Here is a 21,395-nt window from a genome sequence, read left to right as displayed (position 1 = left end):
AAATCTGTGAAATGGAAAAATTACAAATGCACTTCCTTTTAAGGTACACTAAGATGAAGACGGCCACCAACATCTACATCTTCAACCTGGCCTTGGCAGACGCACTGGCCACCAGCACACTGCCCTTCCAGAGTGCCAAGTACCTGATGGAGACGTGGCCCTTTGGGGAACTGCTCTGCAAGGCTGTGCTCTCCATTGACTACTACAACATGTTCACCAGCATCTTCACGCTCACCATGATGAGTGTCGACCGCTATATTGCCGTCTGCCACCCTGTCAAGGCCCTGGACTTACGTACACCTGCCAAGGCCAAGCTGATCAACATCTGCATCTGGGTCCTGGCCTCGGTTGTTGGTGTACCCATCATGGTCATGGCCGTGACCCGCCCCCGGGGTGAGTGAGGGAGGGAGCCTTGGTACAGGTCACTGACCACAGGAGGCAGCTCACGGGCCTCCGTGGGTTTGCAGGCCACTTACCAGGGTGGGTGTAAGTGGCTCACCAATGGAAATATGGATTGCTGATCAATGAAAGTGTGGATGGCTGGCCAGTGGGACTGTGAATAGGCAACCAATGGGGACGTGAATGGTGGACTGTTGTGAGGTGGTCATACGGGTAGCTGGCCAAAGGAAGTTTATAAATGGGATTACAGATGGCTAGATGTGTGGATGACTGACCTTTAGGGAGATGGATGGATAGCCGGTGGGGTGAGGGTGTCACTGACCAGTGAGCAGTGCAGGCCACAAGATCTGCAATCCCATCCCAAATTCCCTTCCACCCCGTTGACCCAGATAACCAAAGCAAGGCCTAGAGAATGGCCTGCACAGAATGACAGGTGCATTTTCTCAGAGTAAAATGGTAATTAGTACAGTAACCACCTGTATCAGTCAGGATGGCTGCTGTAACAATCTCCAAAGCTCCAAGGCTTAACACAGTAGAAGTTTCTCACTCACATCACAATCCAATGTGAGTAAGCGGAGGAGGGGCTCTATTCCACACAGTCATTCAGGGATCCAGGCTCCAAGTGATGGTTTTGGATGCAGTGTGCTGGCATCTGGCCAGCAGATGAATATGGGAGTGGTGAGAAAGCACAACCACTTTTAAATGTCAGGGCGCATCACTTCCTAGTGATGGCTGGTCACATGACCCCTACTTGATGTAAGTGGGAAAAGTAGTTTAGCAGGGGGCCAAAGACACTGGTCACTAACCTAGCTGAGCCACACTCTATCGTGGAGTGTTGAAAAGATTAAATGAGGTTATACGTGTAAAAGACTTAGGACAAGGCCTGGCTCATTGTCAAGGCCCAATAAGTAGCAGCTATCAGGATGATTAAGCCTGTGAGATAGACAAGGCAGGGACTCCTACTTCCATAGGACCGAAAGAAAACAATCAGAGAGGTCAGGTGGTTTACTTAGGGTCACATAGCCAGACATTTGGTAGAATCGGCCTAGAACCCAAGGCTCCTGCCCCCATATCTGTTGCTCCTTTTGGCTGCTGGGGTGAAGGTTTGTGTTGTGGTAGGAGAGGGAACAGGTTTGGTGGGAGGTTTCTTGGCCACCTTCCACTCTCACAAGGGTAGAGCTCCTGGTGCCTTATATAGTCTCTGTGTGATTAGACTTGACTCACCAGCTGGGCCCCATTCCTCACTGTCAGCCTTCAGTTTACAGGCCATTAACTGCAGCCCTTCTGGGGCCAGGCCAGATGGGCCCCCTCATCCCCAACCCCCCCCACACACACACTCTTTTACACACACACATACACTCCCCCGGTGTGTGTCACTGGCACTCAGTTCTGTAAGCCACTTGCTGTGTGACCTTGGACAAGTGCTGTTCTTCTCTGGGCCTGCTTCTGCCATCTGTACAATGAAGCCCTTGGGTTCAGTCATTGGTGGGGGTCCTGCCAGCCTGATGTCCTGTGGACCCGCTCTGTCTGTGGATCCCAGCCCTTTTCTTACATCTCTCAGGCTCCAAGTCCACTGGGTGGGTCCTCAGATTCCAGAATCCCAAGAGGTCCTGGAAGTCCCCTGGGCCAGCCTCAGCCCTGTATCTGAACCCCATAACATCCCCTGAGGTGCTCATCCAGCCCAAGGCCACACTCCTGGAACAGGGAGCTCCTTCCATCCTAGGTGCCCCTCTTATCTTGGGACAAGTGGTGGCAGTCAGAAAGTTCTTGACATTAAGCTGACATCTGCCTCCTTGGCCCTAGTTCTGACCCCCGGACTCTCATACATTTCTGCTCCTCGGCCCTGTGAGTGCACCAAGTGCTTGAACCCCGCTGCGCTAAATGCTTTCCATGCCATGGCCCATTTAATCCTCACAACAACCCTATGAGTTTAGGTACCGTTGTTAGTCCCACTTTATGGGAGCTCTGATAGAGGTTCAATAATTTGCCCAAGGCCACATCACACAGCAGGGCTTGAGTCCTGCTCTTTTTTTTTTTTTTTTGTGGTACGCGGGCCTCTCACTGCTGCGGCCTCTCCCGTCGCGGAGCACAGGTTCCGGACGCGCGGGCCCAGCCGCTCTGCGGCATGCAGGATCCTTCCGGACCGGGGCACGAACCCGTGTCCCCTGCATCGGCAGGCGGACTCCCAACCACTGCGCCACCAGGGCGCCCTGAGTCCGGCTCTTAACTCATGCTCTCTAAGTCAATCCTAGCAATATTTTCCCCATTGGAGCTACTTTGGAAATGTGTGGGGTATTTTCAGTTATCATAATGACCGTCATTTAGTGGGCTTGGGCTAAATTATATCATTATCATTATATCACTGCTGCCCATGTACATAGAGGCTGATAAAGGGACTGGGAGAGAATATAGAAAGCAGACCTCCTAGGTTAGGGCCAATCCTGCTGAGGTCTTGAAGGATGAGTAGGAGTTCACCAAGTGCAGAAGTGATGGAGGACATTCCGGGTAGAAGAATCACCTTGAGAAAAGGCCAGGAGGAGGCAGTGGGGCTTGACTAAGCTGAGAAGGGTGGGTGAGCAGGGAGACAAGGTCCTTAGGCCCACGAGCCCCTCACCCACTGTCTTTCCTTGTTTCCCCGGCCCAGATGGGGCAGTGGTGTGCATGCTCCAGTTCCCCAGCCCCAGCTGGTACTGGGACACGGTGACCAAGATCTGCGTGTTCCTCTTCGCCTTCGTTGTGCCCATCCTCGTCATCACCGTCTGCTACGGCCTCATGCTGCTGCGCCTGCGCAGCGTGCGCCTGCTCTCTGGCTCCAAGGAGAAGGACCGCAGTCTGCGGCGCATCACACGCATGGTGCTGGTGGTGGTGGGCGCCTTCGTGGTGTGCTGGGCCCCCATCCACATCTTTGTCATCGTCTGGACGCTGGTGGACATCGACCGCCGCGACCCGCTCGTGGTGGCCGCGCTGCACCTGTGCATCGCGCTCGGTTACGCCAACAGCAGCCTCAACCCCGTGCTCTACGCCTTCCTTGACGAGAACTTCAAGCGCTGCTTCCGCCAGCTCTGCCGCACGCCCTGCGGCCGCCCGGAACCCGGCAGCTTCGGCCGCGCCCGCGAAGCTACGGCCCGCGATCGGGTCACCGCCTGCACCCTGTCCGACGGTCCCGGCGGTGGTGCCGCCGCCTGACCCCGCCGGGCCGGCCCGCCGCGCACCCCTCCGGAGTGACCCCGGCGGTCATGCCGAGTTCTAATGGGGCGGGGGCCACGACGCGGAGTGGGGCGGAAGGGGGCCGCTGGTCTGGAGATGGGGCCCCTGCAGTGGGGTGGACCTCTGGTCTGGGGAAGGCGGGGTGGGGGCGGGGGGGGGGAAGGATGGTGGGGCGGTGCCTCTAGGCTGAGCTCAAGGTCAAAGGCTTTGGGCTGGGCTGGGGAAGCTAGCGAGCCTAGGGGAGTGGGACCTGTTGCTCTAGGATTGGGCGGCTAAACGGGGCCCCCGCGCGGGGGGCGGGGCCTCAACCTCGAGACAGCCACGGGTTCTAATTGCAGCTGGGCTTGCAGGAATTGGGGTCTGGCCTGAGACCGGGCCCAGGACCAAGGAGGGGAAGTGGTGAGGACGGTGGAATTGAGCTTCAAGATTGGGCCTCTCTGGTGGGGAGGGGCCCCTTCTGGGGGTGAGTCGAAGGACAGGACAGCGAGGCTGCGTCTACAGCTCCAGATCGGGCCACGAGATAGGGCCTGTGTGCAGGGCATGGGGCCTCAATTTGCGGTAGAGTACCAACCCCGAGTTCCAGAAAGAGGCGGGGCTTGCCGAGCTCCAGGTCCAAATTGGCATCTTTATAAACAAAGAGAAAATAAAATAGAGAGAAACACTCTACCTTTTCTCTCCTTGACAGTCGTTTCCCTGGAGTGGGCAGAGATGCCCCGCATCGAAGTAGTGTCTCCAGCACTGTGTCCCTGTGGGGCTTGGGCTGAGACAGTGGAGCAGGGACAGAGGCTGCAGGATAGGGTAGCCTCAGATGGGGTAGGGTCCCAACAGGAAGGAGTAGGGAGGGCCTGCGGATCCGAAACCAGAGTTGCCAGTCGGCCTCTGTGCCAAGGGCTGGTGGTGGTGGCAGAGAGAGGGGGCTTCTGCTTTGAGGTTAGGTCCTCAAGCTGGAGGGCAGATGCTTTGGGGATCCCCACGGCCCTGGCTTCTGTGGCCCAGGTGCTGGAGGACAGAGCTCCACACTAGTTAGAGCTCCGTGCATGTAGGTGGCACCTGGGACTGGGTGGGGGCATCTGAAGCACCAGGGTGGAATTTTCCTTCTCTCAGTCTCTGGCGCCTTGATAAGAACCTCCGGGAAATCCTCTCTCCCTCCTCCCAACATCTGGCTGCACCCGACATGTCCAGTGAACTGGAACCACATCCCCTCCCCGGGACCTGACTTTGAAGGAACTGGGGGGAAGAAGATTTTTATAACTGCAGTGCCAGCATCAGTGTGCGTCCCCAGGCCCCCCACCTGCTCGAGCTGCCCCCTTCAAGCTGCGAAGGGCGAGGTCCACCAGAGCTAGGCATAGAAGTTTTTCTCTTTGTTTGTTTGGCATTTTATTCAGCCACTGCCAGGTCTTTGCTTCCCCCCAGCATCAGGGTCTGGCCTGTTCCCTGTGCCTCCCCCCTGCTTCATCTCCCCACCTCCCCACCTCTCCCCCCTCTCTCCCCAGCACTGTCTCTATCACACACCGCTGAATCCCCACTGAAGCAGTGTGCTGACATCTTTGTAAAAACAAATTTAATTTTCTTCCCTTTTCGGGACAGATGGAAAGAAATTGACGTCTTTGTCTCAAACAGAAAAAAAAAAAAAGAAACGATATACCTCTTCTCCCTTTGACAGTCATTTCCTTGGAACAAAAGCCTTTCTGCTGTCTGGGAGGCTGTCACTCTAGCAGGGGCTGAGCTAGCATTCAGGGGCTTTGGCACTTAGGCACCAAGGTGGGCTTTGGACACATTAGGGGTAAGGCTGCCCTTAGTGGGCAAAGCATAGTCCCCTTCTCGGGAAGCCCCAGACCTGGGAATTTTCTTCCCTCAGGAAATGGCTCTACTAGGACCCTGGAAGATGTGGGACCATGCCCAGCGCTCAGATCCAGGCTGATAAGCTACCAAGGCCTGGGGTCCCAGCCCACCTAGACCACCTTCACCATCCAAATGGATCCTTGGACTATAGAGATCTCTGTGTCTGAATGGCGGGGTGTCAGCAAGGCAGGGGACACACTCCTGGACACTTGTTATCACTTGGGACCCCTCCTGCTAGTGCCTTGTGGAGATGTCATAGAAAGGGGACAATTTAGGAACAGGGGAAGACTCCTGAAGGAGGTGATATTGGAGCCAGGGCTGTTTCTTCTCCGTGTAAAGACTGTCCCCTTCAACCCCTCCTAGGACAGGCCTGTCTCGAGGCTGCTCTGGATCCACTCACTGCCATTTCCTGTGGCTGTGACAGATCTGCCTGGTTTTTGTTGTTGTTGTTTGTTTTTTACCACTTCTTATATACAAATTTGTCTTGGAGTCATCAGGGGCTGACTGCTTCCTGTGCACACTGGGCACTGGGACCCGGAAATGAGTCAGATACGGCCCTGCCCTCAGAAAGTTCAAGCCCATGCTCAGACGAGCATAAACAGATCTTTGCATCTCAGTGTGATGCGTTCCATAAACAGATCTTTGCATCTCAGTGTGATGCGTTCCGTGACAGGGAGGGCGGGGGGTCACAGGGAAGTGCCTTTCCCAGCTTTTTACTGAAACCTATATTTGTAGGAATTCTGGAAGAGGTGGAAAGGGTCAGAGGGCCTTCAAGGATGACTAGGAGTTGACCACCGAGAAGAGAGAACAGCGTGTGCAAAAGCTGGAAATGTTCAAGTGCTTGGCAAACCCAAGAAGCTGTGTGTAGCCAGCGTGTGGGGCTTAGCCGAACGCTTCTGTGTGCCAGGCCCCATGCCACGTACTTGATGCACATTATCCCTCTGATCTTCATGACAGCCCAGTGGGGCAAGTGTATTGCCCTTCTTTTATTTTATTTCATTTTTATTTATTATTTTTGGCTGCGTTGGGTCTTCGTTGTTGCGCGCAGGCTTTCTCTAGTTGCGGCGAGCGGGGGCTACTCTTCGTTTCGGTGTGCGGGCTTCTCATTGTGGTGGTTTCTCTTGTTGTGGAGCACGGGCTCTGGAGCGTGCGGGCTTCAGTAGAGGTGGTGCGTGGGCTCAGTAGTTGTGGCTCGTGGGCTCTACAGCGCAGGCTTGGTAGTTGTGGCACACGGGCTTAGTTGCTCCGCGGCATGTGGGATCTTCCCGGACCAGGGCTTGAACCCATGTCCCCTGCATTGGCAGGCGGATTCTTAACCACTGTGCCACCAGGGAAGCCCCAGCATTGCCCTTATTTTAGACAAGAAGTCAGGCTCAGAGAGGTCAAGCCACTTACCCCTAAGTCACAGAGCCCGTTCGTTGGTGCTGCTACTTACCCCTAAGTCACGGAGCCCGTTCGTTGGTGGTGGCAGAACTCAAGTCAGTGGAACTCCGGGGTCCAAGAGCCTTAGTAGCTGGCATCCTGGGATGAGGTTTTTGAAGACTTAAGACTTAAATGGAAAAATCTGAGGGAAAGGGGCGATTTTCCATGCACTTTTGTTCCTCCTGAAGCCCTCCGAATCTTCATGTTTCGAAGTGTATCGTGCATGCTGCATGTTAAAGCTCCAAGTTGACAGTGTAGTTCCGGATCATCACAGAACTCTCAAAGCGGTGGCGTAGGTCTGGTTTCCTCCAAAATTTCCGCTCCTCTCTTTTCAAGAGGTGGGAGGAAAGTTTTTGCCTCTGGTTTCAAAATGTCCTACAATTTCATATCTCTCCTTGTAATAGAAGTAGTGGTTAATTAAGGCTGGAGTCAGACCTTGGCTTTCCCTCTCTGTGCCTCAGTTTCCTCATCCGTAGAATGGACTTCCTTCATGGGATTGTTGTGAGGATTTAATGAATTAATGTATGTATAGGGCCCAGCACATAAGTGCTTAGCACGTGGTAAGTAGCCGTCATTACTTAAAAGTGGAGCTGCAGTGTAAGGTCAGAGCTAGAGACCTAGATGGAAAAGGGGATGAGCTTTCAGAGGTAGTGATGAAGAGAAGAGATGGGGGACCCAGACTTGGGATCCCCCTGCATCTTAGGCTCAGGAGCCACCATGGAGAGTGAGAAGCTGCCAGAGAAGCAGGAGGAGGATGGGGGAGAATGTGCTGCCATGGAAACCAGAGGAGGGCGTTCCCAGGGGGAGAGAGTGATGGATAATGTCAAGTGTAATGTAAGAGAGGTTGGGTGGGGAGGGCAGGAGGGTGATGGCAGTAAACCAGAGCCCTCAAGTTCAGTCTTCTGCATGGCCTGGGAAGCCCCAACAATGGATTCAAATCTCGGCTGTGATGCTAACCGGCTGGCTGTGTGACCTCAGCAAGGGATTTGCCCTCTCTGAGCTTCTGTTTCCTCCTAGATTTAAGACGAGGGAATGAGTCAGTCTCTAATATGATGCTCAGTTTCTAGTAAGTGTCCTGATTTTGCCGGATTATTGGCCACTTGCTAGCAGTGTGATCTTAGGCAAGTCCCTTCACTTCCAAGCACTCTCTCTGAAGGATAGACATGTTGCCTGGCACATAGTAGGCCCCCAATACAGGGTTATCCTGTAATAATAATGGGGGTGCCAGAAGCTTCTGTCTAAGGAGGTTTGTTTGGCTTGGAACTTGAAACGTTCCCCAAGATGGAGAGGGGTCACTATGTCCTGAGAGGACTTCAAGGAACAACAGTCCAGGCTGGGCCCCTGCTGGGCCTCCACCCAAAGACCAGCCCCTCTGTCATCAGCAGCAGATCCTTAGCCTGGCCTCGGCGTGCCTTCCCGCCTGGCAGCTACTGCAGATCCAGGCTGGGAGCCAGCTTGGAGGCTCCAAAACACCTAGGAAGTGATCCCCCCGGATCCTGGCACCAGCATTCACACTCACTCGCACACACACACACACTCCTTTCTCTTATCGTTTATATTCTCATCATCATGTCTTCCTTTATGTCATTTCTGGGCACTGAGCACACAGTGCTGGGTGTTGGGGGGAGTGACAGGAGAGGGTCAGGACTCTCTAGCAGGGGCTAGAATAGCAGGCTGTGTGGCTCTGGTGGTGGGCAGCTTGGAAATTCAAAATGGGGACCAGAGAGGGGCTGGTGAGGTGCCTTCCTGACGGAGTGGAGCGCTAGGCTTGGGGGTCGCTCCGGTTCTGGCTCCATGAGCACCACCTTCATGAGCCCCACCTGTGCGCTGCTCTTCCCAGGCACAGATCTCAGTGCGAGGCCAGTGTAAGCATAACAGGTAATACAGCATGCAGGGCCCTTCATTGTTCTAGGCACTTTACATGGGGTCACATTTCATCTTCACAGCATGACTGTGAAGTAGGCATTATTACCCCTATTTTACAGATGAGGAAACTGAGGCTCAGAGAAGGGAATGACTTGCCCAAGGCTACACGGCTTGTCCATGGCTGGGCCAGCTAGGATGCTGTTTTGGGTCTGTCGAGTGCACTTCCTCGGCTTTCCTCCTCCTGGCTCCCAAGAGGACACTCTGTGATTACACTGGTGGTACTAGGGAGACCCTTGTGTCCGGCTGACAGGTGTGAACTGAGCATCCTCCTGCCAGGCTCCGTGCCTCATCACCTTGGCAGCAGGGGCACAGGCCAGCCATCCAAGAAACTGCTGTGACTTTGGCAGGTCGCTCTCCCTTCCAGTTTCTCCCTGCCTTGGAAGACCTGCTTGTTCTGTGATTTTTTTTGACTGCCTGCCATGTCTTTGCTGTGTGACTTTGGGAAAGTCGCTTCACTCTTTGAGCCCATTTCCTCCATCGTGGATGACAGACAACGCTTATCTGGTAAGAAGTTGTGAAGATTTACAAAGAGGCTATGAGCGAAGGACCTGCCTGTTTGGGTCACACAAGTGTTCTCGGCAACTGACACTGCAACTGGCACAGGGCAATTATTCTACGGAGTGGGTGAAGGAGTGTCAGGCAGAGGAACCTGGTTTGGTAACACTATGCCTGGTGCATAGTAAGTGCTCAACAAATGGAGCTTTTTAATGTCATCTAACGTGACACCTTATACCTGCCCCGACCCCCGTCTCTTAAGTGCTGTAGGTGGGTCAGGAGCAAAGAACTTTACTTTTTAACCATCTCCTTGAGTTTCAGAAGCGGGGACAGCGTGCATCGGAGAAGCACATTTCAAGAGGATGTTTTCTCTCCAAGTACCTTCTACATAGCTGTCCCCTTTTGTCCTCACCGGGGCTGCCCGCCCAGGGACCTGAGATTGGGGCACAACCTGGGAGGGAAGAAAGGTCCCCGGGTGGCACTGGCCTGGGCCTTTTGGCTTGCATGTTTGAGTCATGGGGATGGTCCCTTGGCGGGTGTTGGTGCAGGTGACATCCATCTAGTGGGGCTCATCTTCTAGAATCTCCTCTTGGAATGAGTCCCAAGCCAGGAGACAGGGCATGTGGGTTTGACTCTCCATCCTCCACTTGCTGACTGTGTGCCCCTGGGCAGGGCTCTGTCCCTCTCTGGGCCTCTGCACAATGGAGGGGCAGAGGCAGGAATTGATGGGTTCTGAGTTTGCTGCCATCCTGGGAGAGAAAGAGACATTTGCCTCATGTTCCTTTATCCCAGAAGCAGACATCTATTGGTAAAACCCCTGGGCATTTGCCCAGAGACTGGGAAAAACCAGAGATCCCCTGGGGGCCTGGTGTTTGTAATTGGAGCTGCCCCCCTTTGGGGGTGACGGAGGCAGGCATGTCAAAATGAACTTGACTTAAACACCTGGCTTTTGCCTCTCCCAGGTCCCATTTTGGGACCAAGGACCCAACCTTCTGTTTTCCCAATAAAGTGAGGCCTATTCTCAGTGTCCACATCTCTGGCTGTTTCTTTCTTTTTTTTTTTTTGTGGTACGCGGGCCTCTCACTGTTGTGGCCTCTCCCGTTGTGGAGCACAGGCTCCGGACGCGCAGGCTTAGCGGCCATGGCTCACGGGCCCAGCCGCTGCGTGGCATGCGGGATCCTCCCAGACCGGGGCACGAACCCGTGTCCCCTGCATCGGCAGGCGGACTCTCAACCACTGCGCCACCAGAGCAGCCCTCTGGCTGCTTCTTTTGCTCACCCTCTGTGGTCCGCTCATGAGGGGGCCCCAGTCTGGGGGGTGACATAGACCTGCCTGCTTACACTGAGTGGAGAGGGTAGCCCTACCCTCAGGACCTGTCTCAGAGGGAGATGCTACACTGTCCTTAAGAACCCCACCTGACGGGAGAGATAGACACACCAGGCAGCTGTAGCCACTTCCTAGAGCGTCTCCCACCCCCACCCCTCCAGACTGGCTCCTCCTTCTTCGCTGTGGCCCACCCCATAATCTAAGGCCCTTGTCCTTCAGAGCCCTGCCCACAAGCCTCTTGAGGCTCCCACTAACCTTCCTCCCCGCTTCCACCCTCCTCCCACCTGCCCTACCGTGACCCTGCCTTTGGTCATAGAAGCCCCAAGTCTCCTCGCCCTGATGGTTGGTTACTCAATAACTCTGTAACGGGAACTTCCTGCCCAGGATGTGCCTCCCCACCATGTGTGACTGGGTCCTTAAGAGAGCACCAGGGCACAGAGCCCCTCTTCCCCTCTGGGGCAACCTCCCTTTCGAGCCCCAGCCCTGGGCTGCCCACCTGGGCCCTGCTGTGTCAAGGTGAAAAGCTCCAACTCAGGTGGGTGCCCTGACCCAGACTGGGATCTCACCCCACCCCCAGCTGCAGACTGTGTGGGCAGCGGTGGAGGCAGGGCTACCGGGCTGCAGGGGGGTAGGGAGGGCCTTGACTGCTTGGCCTCAGTCTACTCAGGGAGCGGCTCAAGTCCAGACCTCCCAGAGGCTCCGCAGCTCTGCCCAGAGCCAACTCCCACTGAGACTGGGAAGAACAGCTCTGAAGGTGAGGCGGGGAGGGGAGGGAGAGGAGGGGAGTGGGGAGAGGGAAGCACGTGCCAGAGCATTAGGCGTTTATGTGAGTATGTGCACCGTCGAGATTTTTTAATTCACCTCTGGAGTTGCCCTGAGGAAAAGCGCATCTGCAGGACCACTCTGGGCATCACTTTCCTCTTTTGTAAAATAGGATAACAATTACTGTAACTAACTTGCCAGGATTCTCTTGAGGACCCAGCAAGACAACAGCTGTGCATGTAACGAGGGCACCTTATTATTAATGGGGAAACACACTCTGCTTTTAACCTTCAGTAGCTTCCAGTTGCCTGAAAAATCCAGATGACCTCTCGTGCTCCTTCCCAATAGAGGATGCTAGGAGTCTAAGTTCAATCTTTCCTGCCGGCCACCTCAAAATCCCTTGGAGAGAGAGGGGGACCCTCTACCGGAAGGGGACTGCTGAGGCCCAGCCCAAGGGCAGGCGGTTCTCAGAGAAATGGGGCGGGATGGGCAGACTTCTGTCAGGTGCCAGCTTCTTCACACTTCCAAGTCAGTGCCGCTTCCACTGCCTCCAGGAAGCCTTCTCTGACTGCACTGTGCTGACCCTTGGCCCTGCCTGCGTATCCCGCAGCTGCTATCAGAGCACCCCCATGCTGAGCAAGACCTGCCCTCTCAGCAAGCTGCTGGGCCCTACAGCTCGTCCAGACATAGGGGAACCCAGCTGCTTCCTAAGGGGTTGGGAGGAGAGGGAAGGAAAGACTGGTGGAAGGGAACACAGGGGTTTTTTTCTTCAGTGATGTTTATGGTCACTATAAAATGCTCATTATAGAAACTGAGAATAAGCTTGAAAAGAAGGGGCAAAACATTGTTAATGTTAACATTAACATTTGGGTGTAATCCCTTACCCAGGGGAACCCCCAGGGGGTTCACAGTGATTCCAGAACCCTCTGAAATGGGGTATGCACTGTGTCAAGTATGTGCTTTGCCACGGGATTCATTGGGTGCCCAGGGCTCCAGGACACAAAAGGTTAAGAGGCTGCTCTGGGGGTTCGTGGGGAGTCCATACACACCACACAGCCACATGCAAATAGACCTACACTGACCCGGAGGCAACACGTACACATACCTGACTGGGTGCACGAACCTCCTCCCACCACACTCCTCCACACTGCTGGGTACGTTCTGTTCTCTCACCCAGCCTCACTCCTGGCACCTGTACACGTATTGTTGACATACACATGCACACGCACTTCTTTGTACACACACCTCCCACCAGGACACACACTTGTTCACACTAATGTGTTCACTGTATGAATGCAGCCTGGTCTGGGAGAAATTTAGGAGAGGCTGCAGGAGGACAAGCTCATTTTACGGACGCTGCTGCCATCTACTGGCCATGCCTGACATTAGCACCCTTATTTGGTTCCTCTTCCTTTCTCCTGTTCTGCTTCAGGAGAAAGGAAGCTCATCCACTGGCCCAGACTTCTCCTCATCCCTGGAAATTGTGGACTGGAACTGGTTTCTGAAAGAGGGTCCTAAATGAGGGAGGCATTCTGTTGGGAGATACTGGGTGAGCATGGAGAACTATAACTGACACCACTCTTTATATGTCAGGCACTGCTGTCCTTTAAAGCTATTACCGCCTTTAGTCTTTAAATCTATGGGCCTTATGCAATGCCTGGCACATGAAAAGTCATAATAAATATTTCAATTGAATAATTTAAAACCTTGAAAGTGAGTTAAAAAAATTTTTTTTAATTAATTTATTTATTATTTTTGGCTGCATTGGGTCATCGTTGCTGCACACAGGCTTTCTCTAGTTGCAGTGAGTGGGGGCTACTCTTCGTTGCAGTATGTGGGCTTCTCATTGCGGTGGCTTCTCTTGTTACAGAGCACGGGCTCTAGACGCACGAGCTTCAGTAGTTGTGACACGTGGGCTCAGCAGTTGTGGCTCACGGGCTCTAGAGCACAGGCTCAGTAGTTGTGGCACATGGGCTTAGTTGCTCTGCTGCATGTGGGATCTTCCCGGACCAGGGCTCGAACCTGTGTCCCCTGCATTGGCAGGCAGATTCTTAACCACCGCGCCACCAGGGAAGTCTGAAAGTGAGTATTTTTAACAAATGAGGAGCTGGAGGCTCAGAGAGGGGAAGTGACTTGCCAAACTCACACAGCAGCTTCCTCTGATAGTCAGGATGTTGCTCCAGAGAGAAAGAGAAGGAAGACACAGCAAAGTTGAAAATATTTACTAAGAACTGTACGGGGCTTCCCTGGTGGCGCAGTGGTTAAGAATCCGCCTGCCAATGCAGCGGAGCAACTAAGCCTGTGCGCCACAACTACTGAGCCTGCACTCTAGTGCCCACGAGCCACAACTACTGAAGCCCGCGCGTCTAAAGCCTGTGCTCCACAACGAGAAGCCACCGCAGTGAGAAGCTGCGCACCACAAGGAAGAGTAGCCCCTGCTCGCCGCAACTAGAGAAGGCCTGTGCGCAGCAACAAAGACCAAATGCAGCCAAAAATAAATATATAAATAAATTTATATGAAAAAAAAGAACTGTAGGAAACCCAGCCCAGATCCCCACCCCCAGAGGACCAGGAGAAGCACCCAGAGGTGGATGAGGTCAACCTGGAGGGATGATTTCCCCACCCAAGAAGGTTCCCCTACCCTGAGCTGCTGCCTCAAATTCATTCATTCAACTAATATTTATTGTGCACAGTGTGGCAGGATCTGTGCTCAGACTGAGGATAAGCAGTGAATAAACAGATGAAAGTCCAGCCTTTCCCCTTGTACAGTGTGGGGCTCCAAAAGGACCCCTTCCTTGCTATTCCACTCCCATGGGCCCCTGGGACCCCTCTGAGCTTCTCTTCACCATCCTGGTTGTACTGAGTGGATGGAGAATCCAGAATGAGAGCGGAAGGAGATGTGGGTCAGGGGTGGGAAGGGGTGGTTCCGCCTGGACGGTCCAGTACTGAGGTTGAGCAAAGACAGCCTGACACCTTGAGTCAGGCAGACCTAGTGTTACCGATCCAGGTTCGTCTGCCTGACACATGGCAAGCCAGACACTGAGATGCCGAAGTTTGCAGCAGAGAAAGGGTTTATTCACGAGGCAGCCAAGTGAGGAGACAAGAGAACAAATCTCAGATCTGCCTCCCCAAAGGCAAGGGGTGGGGGATAAAGAAGCAGGGTCTTACGTGTGTGGAAAGGTGGTCGGCGGTAGGGAAAGGGTGAGGTAATCAGGGTTCTGCACAGGTGTATCTGAGTGACGTGGCTTCTTTATAGGATGCATGTTCAACAACGGAGGTGCTTAGCATGATCTGAGGTGGAGTTTTTGGCCCTCTGATGTCAGAAGGTCATTCATCAGACACCTGTGCAGGCCCAGTTTTAGGGTCAGCGGCCCCAACCAGTCTTAGCCAGCTTGCACTGGACAGGAGCTGATTCCAAATTCCTGCAAAACAATGTAAGCCCCCTGTTTCGGTAGTGACCCATATGTTAGAGGTGTTGTCTCTGGGTCTGAGTCCTCTCTCTCTCTATCTCCCACCCTCCATGCCCCAGCCTGGCTGTAAGAGGAGGGGCTTAGGATGTGTCCATCTAGACTGACCACACGTGGGTGATATCCGACTGACAGCACTGCAGGGACTCAGACAACAACTCTGTACTGACCAAAGGCCTTGGTGCCAAGCACAGTGCTGGCACTGTCTGGGGAGGCAAGGGCAGGCAGAGAAGGCTTCCTGGGGCTTATGGGCTTGGACCTCCAAGCCTGGAAAGCAAAGGAGGATTCAACTGATGGAACAGAGGATCCCTGAGCAGTCCTGGCTGGAGCAACCTAACTGTTAGTAGGTGGCCACACAGAAAGTACATTGAGTATGGGCTTAGTTACAGGTAGGAAGCTCTGGAAGATCTGGGTGAAAGCCTGCCTGTGAGGCACGGGAGTGGGGTTGGGAGTGGAGGGGATTGGCTGGGAGACATGAACCCAGATACTGCTCTGGCTCCAGAATTCCCAAATCTCCCATGGGCACTTCATACTTGACCTTACCAGGCCTAGGGGTGGACTCACCATGGGGTTTATTTGTCAGTCAAGGCCTCACACTTGCATAGGCCCTAGGAAGGACCATGGCCTTGTGTTCACAAGGTCATATGTGTCCGTAAAATTGGCAAAAGTAAAATCCATGAACTTCCGATAGCCTCATCCACAAGAGGGCAGACAGCAGAAGCAAGAAGAACTACAGTCCTGCAGGCTGTGGAACAAAAACCACATTCACAGAAAGATAGACAAGATGAAAAGGCAGAGGGCTATGTACCAGATGAAGGAACAAGATAAAACCCCAGAAAAACAACTCAATGAAGTGAAGATAGGCAACCTTTCAGAAAAAGAATTCAGAATAATGATAGTGAAGATGATCCAGGACCTCGGAAAAAGAATGGAGGCAAAGATTGAGAAGATGCAAGAAATGTTTAACAAAGACCTAGAAGAATTAAAGAACAAACAAACAGAGAGGAACAATACAGTAATTGAAATGAAAACTATTCTAGAAGGAATCAATAGCAGAATAATGGAGGCAGAAGAACAGATAAGTGACCTGGAAGACAGAATGGTGGAATTCACTGCTGCGGAACAGAATAAAGAAAAAAGAATGAAAAGAAATGAAGACAGCCTAAGAGACCTCTGGGACAACATTAAACTCAACAACATTGGCATTATAGGGGTCCCAGAAGGAGAAGAGAGAGAGAAAGGACCCGAGAAAATATTTGAAGAGATCATAGATGAAAACTTCCCTAACATGGGACAGGAAATAGCCACCCAAGTCCAGGAAACGCAGAGTCCCATACAGGATAAACCCAAGGAGAAACACGCTGAGACACATAATAATCAAACTGGCAAAAATTAAAGGCCAAGAAAAATTATTGAAAGCAGCAAGGGAAAATGACAAATAACATACAAGTGAACTCCCATAAGGTTAACAGCTGATTTCTCAGCAGAAACTCTACAAGCCAGAAGGGAGTGGCATGATATACTTAAAGTGATGAAAGGGAAGAACCTACAACCAATATTACCCAGCAAGGATCTCATTCAGATTCTATCAAGAAATCAAAAGCTTTACACACAAGCAAAAGCTAAGATAATTCAGCACCACCAAACCAGCTCTACAACAAATGCTAAAGGAACTTCTCTAAGTGGGAACACAAGAGAAGAAAAGGACCTACAAAAACAAACCCCAAACTATTAAGAAAATGGTAATAGGAACATACATATCAATGATTACCTTAAATGTGAATGGATTAAATGCTCCAAGCAAAAGACACAGGCTTGCTGAATGGATAGAAAAACAAGACCCATATATATACTGACTACAAGAGACCCACTTCCAATCTAGGGACACATTCAGACTGGAAGTGAGGGGAGGGAAAAAGATATTCCATGCAAATGGAAATCAAAAGAAAGCTGGAGGGCTTCCCTGGTGGCGCAGTGGTTGAGAATCTGCCTGCCAATGCAGGGGACACGGGTTTGAGCCCTGGTCTGGGAAGATCCCACATGCCATGGAGCGACTGGGCCCGTGAGCCACAACTACTGAGCCTGTGTGTCTGGAGCCTGTGCTCCGCAACAAGAGAGGCCACGACAGTGAGAGGCCTGTGCACGGTGATGAAGAGTGGTGCCCGCTCGCCACAACTAGAGAAAGCCCTTGCACAGAAACGAAGACCCAACACAGCCAAAAATATAAATAAATAAATGAATTAATTAAAAAAAAGAAGAAAAGAAAGCTGGAGTAGCAATACTCATATCACATAAAATAGACTTTAAAATAAAGAATGTTACAAGAGACAAGGAAGGACATGACATAATGATCAAGGGGTCAATCCAAGAAGAAGATATAACAATTATAAATATATATGCACCCAACATAGGAGCACCTCAATACAAACGGCAACTGCTAACAGCTATAAAAGAGGAAATCGACAGTAACACAATAATAGTGGGGGACTTCAACACCTCACTTACACCAATGGACAGACCATCCAAACAGAAAATTAATAAGGAAACAGAAGCTTTAAATGACACAATAGACCAGATAGATTTAATTGATATTTATAGGACATTCCATCCAAAAACAGCAGATTACACTTTCTTCTCAAGTGCGCATGGAACATTCTCCAGGATAGATCACATCTTGGGTCACAAATCAAGCCTCAGTAAATTTAAGAAAATTGGAATCATGTCAAGCATCTTTTCTGACCACAAAAATTTCCCTGTAATTGATTTCTATGAGATTAGAAATCAATTACAGGGAAAAAAACATAAAAAACACAAGCACATGGAGGCTAAACAATACATTACTAAATAACCAAGAGATCAATGAAGAACTCAAGGAGGAAATAAGAAAATACCTAGAGACAAATGAAAATGAAAACACAACAATCCAAAACCTATGGGATGCAGCAAAAGCAGTTCTAAGAGGGAAGTTTATAGCAATACAAGCCTACCTCAAGAAACAAGAAAAATCTCAAATGAACAATCTAACCTTACACCTAAAGGAACTAGAGAAAGAAGAACAAACAAAACCCAAAGTTAGTAGAAGGAAAGAAATCATAAAGATCAGAGCAGAAAGAAATGAAATAGAAACAAAGAAAACAATAGCAAAGATCAATAAAACTAAAAGCTGGTTCTTTGAGAAGGTAAACAAAATTGATAAGCCATTAGCCAGACTCATCAAGAAAAAGAGGGAGAGGACTCAAATCAATAAAATTAGAAATGAAAAAGGAGAAGTTACAACAGACACTGCAGAAATACAAAGCATCCTAAGAGACTACTACAAGCAATTCTATGCCAATAAAATGGACAACCTGGAAGAAATGGACAAATTCTTAGAAAGGTATAGCCTTCCCAGACTGAACCAGGAAGAAATAGAAAATATGAACAGACCAATCACAAGTAATGAAATTGAAACTGTGATTAAAAATCTTCCAACAAACAAAAGTCCAGGACCAGATGGCTTCACAGGTGAATTCTATCAAACATTTAGAGAAGCGCTAACACCCATTCTTCTCAAACTCTTCCAAAAAATTGCAGAGGAAGGAACACTCCCAAACTTATTCTATGAGGCCACCATCACCCTGATACCAAAACCAGACAAAGATACTACAAAAAAAGAAAATTACAGACCAATATCACTGATGAGTATAGATGCAAAAGTCCTCAACCAAATACTAGCAAACAGAATCCAACAACACATTAAAAGGATGTTAAGTGATCAACACCCCCATGATCAAGTGGGATTTATCCCAGGGATGCAAGGATTCTTCGATATATGCAAATCAATCAATGTGATACACCATATTAACAAGTTGAAGAATAAAAACCATATGATCATCTCAATAGATGCAGAAAAAGCTTTTGACAAAATTCCACACCCATTTATGATAAAAACTCTCCAGAAAATGGGCATAGAGGGAAACTACCTCAACATGATAAAGGCCATATACGACAAACCCACAGCAAACATCATTCTCAATGGTGAAAAACTGAAAGTATTTACTCTAAGATCAGGAACAAGACAAGGATGTCCACTCTCACCACTATTATTCAACATAGTTTTGAAAGTCCTACCCACGGCAATCAGAGAAGAAAAAGAAATAAAAGGAATACAAATTGGAAAAGAAGAAGTCAAACTGTCACTGTTTGCAGATGACATGATACTATACATAGAGAATCCTAAAGATGCCAGCAGAAAACTACTAGAGCTAATCAATGAATTTGGTAAAGTTGCAGGATGCAAAATTAATGCAAAGAAATCTCTTGCAATCCTATACACTAATGATGAAAAATCTGAAAGAGAAATTAAGGAAACACTCCCACTTACCATTGTAACAAAAGAATAAAATACCTAGGAATAAACCTACCTAAGGAGACAAAAGACCTTATGCAGAAAACTATGAGACACTGATGAAAGTAATTAAAGATGATACAAAACAGATGGAGAGATATACCATGTTCTTGGATTGGAAGAATCAATATTGTGAAAATGACTATACTACCCAAAGCAATCTACAGATTCAATGCAATCCCCATCAAATTACCAGTGGCATTTTTTTTACAGAACTAGAACAGAAAATTGTAAAATTTGTATGGAGACAAAAAAGACCCCGAAGAGCCAAAGCAATATTGAGGGAAAAAATTGGAGCTGGAGGAATAAGACTCCCTGACTTCAGACTATACTACAAAGCTACAATAATCAAGACAATATGGTACTGGCACAAGAACAGAAATATAGATCAGTGGAACAGGATAGAAAGCCCAGAGATAAACCCATGCACTTATGGTTAACTAATCTATGACAAAGGAGGCAAGGATATACAATGGAGAAAGGACAGTCTCTTCAATAAGTGGTGCTGGGAAAACTGGACAGCTACATGTAAAAGAATGAAATTAGAACACTCCCTAACACAATACACAAAAATAAACTCAAAATGGATTAGAGACCTAAATGTAAGACCAGACACTATAAAACTCTTAGAGGAAAACATAGGAAGAACATTCTATGACATAAATCACAGCAAGATCTTCTTTGATCCACCTCCTAGAGTAATGGAAATAAAAACAAAAATAACCAAATAGGACCTATTGAAACTTAAAATCTTTTGCACAGCAAAGGAAACTACAAACAAGACGAAAAGACAACCCTCAGAATGGGAGAAAATATTTGCAAATGAATCAACGGACAAAGGATTAATCTCCAAAATATATAAACAGCTCATGCAGCTCAATATTAAAAAAACAAACAACCCAATCCCAAAACAGAAGAAGACCTAAATAAACATTTCTCCAAAGACATACAGATGGCCAAGAAGCACATGAAAAGCTGCTCAACATCACTAATTATTAGAGAAATGCAAATCAAAACTACAATGAGGTATCACCTCACACCAGTTAGAATGGGCATCATCAGAAGAGCTACAAACAATAAATGCTGGAGAGGGTGTGGAGAAAAGGGAACCCTCTTGCACTGTTGGTGGGAATGTAAATTGATACAGCCACTATGGAGAACAGTATGGAGGTTCCTTAAAGAACTAAAAATAGAATTACCATATGACCCAGCAATCCCACTACTGGGCATATACCCTGAGAAGACCATAATTCAAAAAGACACATGCACCCCACTGTTCATTGCAGCACTATTTACAATCGCCAGGTCATGGAAGCAACCTAAATGCCCATCGACAGACGAATGGGTAAAGAAGATGTTGTACATATATACAATGGAATATTACTCAGCCATCAAAAGGAACGAAATTGGGTTATTTGTAGAGCCGTGGATTAGTCTAGAGACTGTCATACAGAGTGAAGTAAGTCAGAAAGAGAAAAACAAATCTTGTATAGTAACGCATATATGTGGAACCTAGAAAAATGGTACAGATGAACCGGGTTGCAGGGCAGAAATTGAGACACAGATGTGGAGAGCAAACGTATAGACACCAAGGGGGGAAAGCCGCGGGTGGTGGTGCTGGTGGCGGTGTGATGAATTGGGAGATTGGGATTGACATGTATACACTAATATGTATAAAATGGATAACTAATAAGAACCTGCTTTATAAAAAAAATAAATAAAATAAAATTCAAAAAAAAGAATTACATGAACTTCAGTTGGTTGAGACCACTGCATCTTTCCACTCTGACTTTCCCTCCTTCCCACTTGTGTCCTCTGACCTTGAGTGGCTACAGGTATTTTTTATTCTTTTTTGTTTTTTTGGTGTTGTTTTGCATGATATATATTTTTTGTAATCAATTTTTTAATTGAAGTATAGTTGATTTACAATGTTGTGTTAATTTCTGCTATACAGCAAAGTGATTCAGTTATACATATCTTGATATATATTAATATATTCTTTTTTAAAATATTCTTTTCTATTTTGGTTTATCATAAGATATTGAATATAGTTCTCCATTTTTTATTCTTAACTTTACATTTTTTTTTAGAGAGGGCTCCAAATAATCTTTAGGCCCCAGAATCCTAGACCTGCCCACTGAGTCCTGAGTTTACCCAACTGT

General features: G+C 49.3%; 1 protein-coding gene across 1 annotated transcript in view; it reads left to right on the top strand.

Annotated features, from left to right (window-relative positions):
- OPRD1 (opioid receptor delta 1) overlaps positions 1 to 3,732 on the top strand; it is a 36,418-nt gene extending 32,686 nt beyond the window's left edge. Inside the window, exons 2-3 of the mRNA XM_033855246.2 lie at positions 44 to 393; positions 3,044 to 3,732. Of these exons, the coding sequence (XP_033711137.1) occupies positions 44 to 393; positions 3,044 to 3,585 (892 nt within the window). The 3' untranslated portion in view covers positions 3,586 to 3,732. The remainder of the gene's footprint in view (positions 1 to 43; positions 394 to 3,043) is intronic.
- Positions 3,733 to 21,395: the final 17,663 nt, after the last annotated feature.

Source organism: Tursiops truncatus, chromosome 1 (assembly GCF_011762595.2).
Source record: "Tursiops truncatus isolate mTurTru1 chromosome 1, mTurTru1.mat.Y, whole genome shotgun sequence".
NCBI lineage: Eukaryota > Metazoa > Chordata > Mammalia > Artiodactyla > Delphinidae > Tursiops > Tursiops truncatus.
Note: the sequence above shows the minus strand (reverse complement) of the source record. Positions and strands in the feature narration are given on the sequence as shown.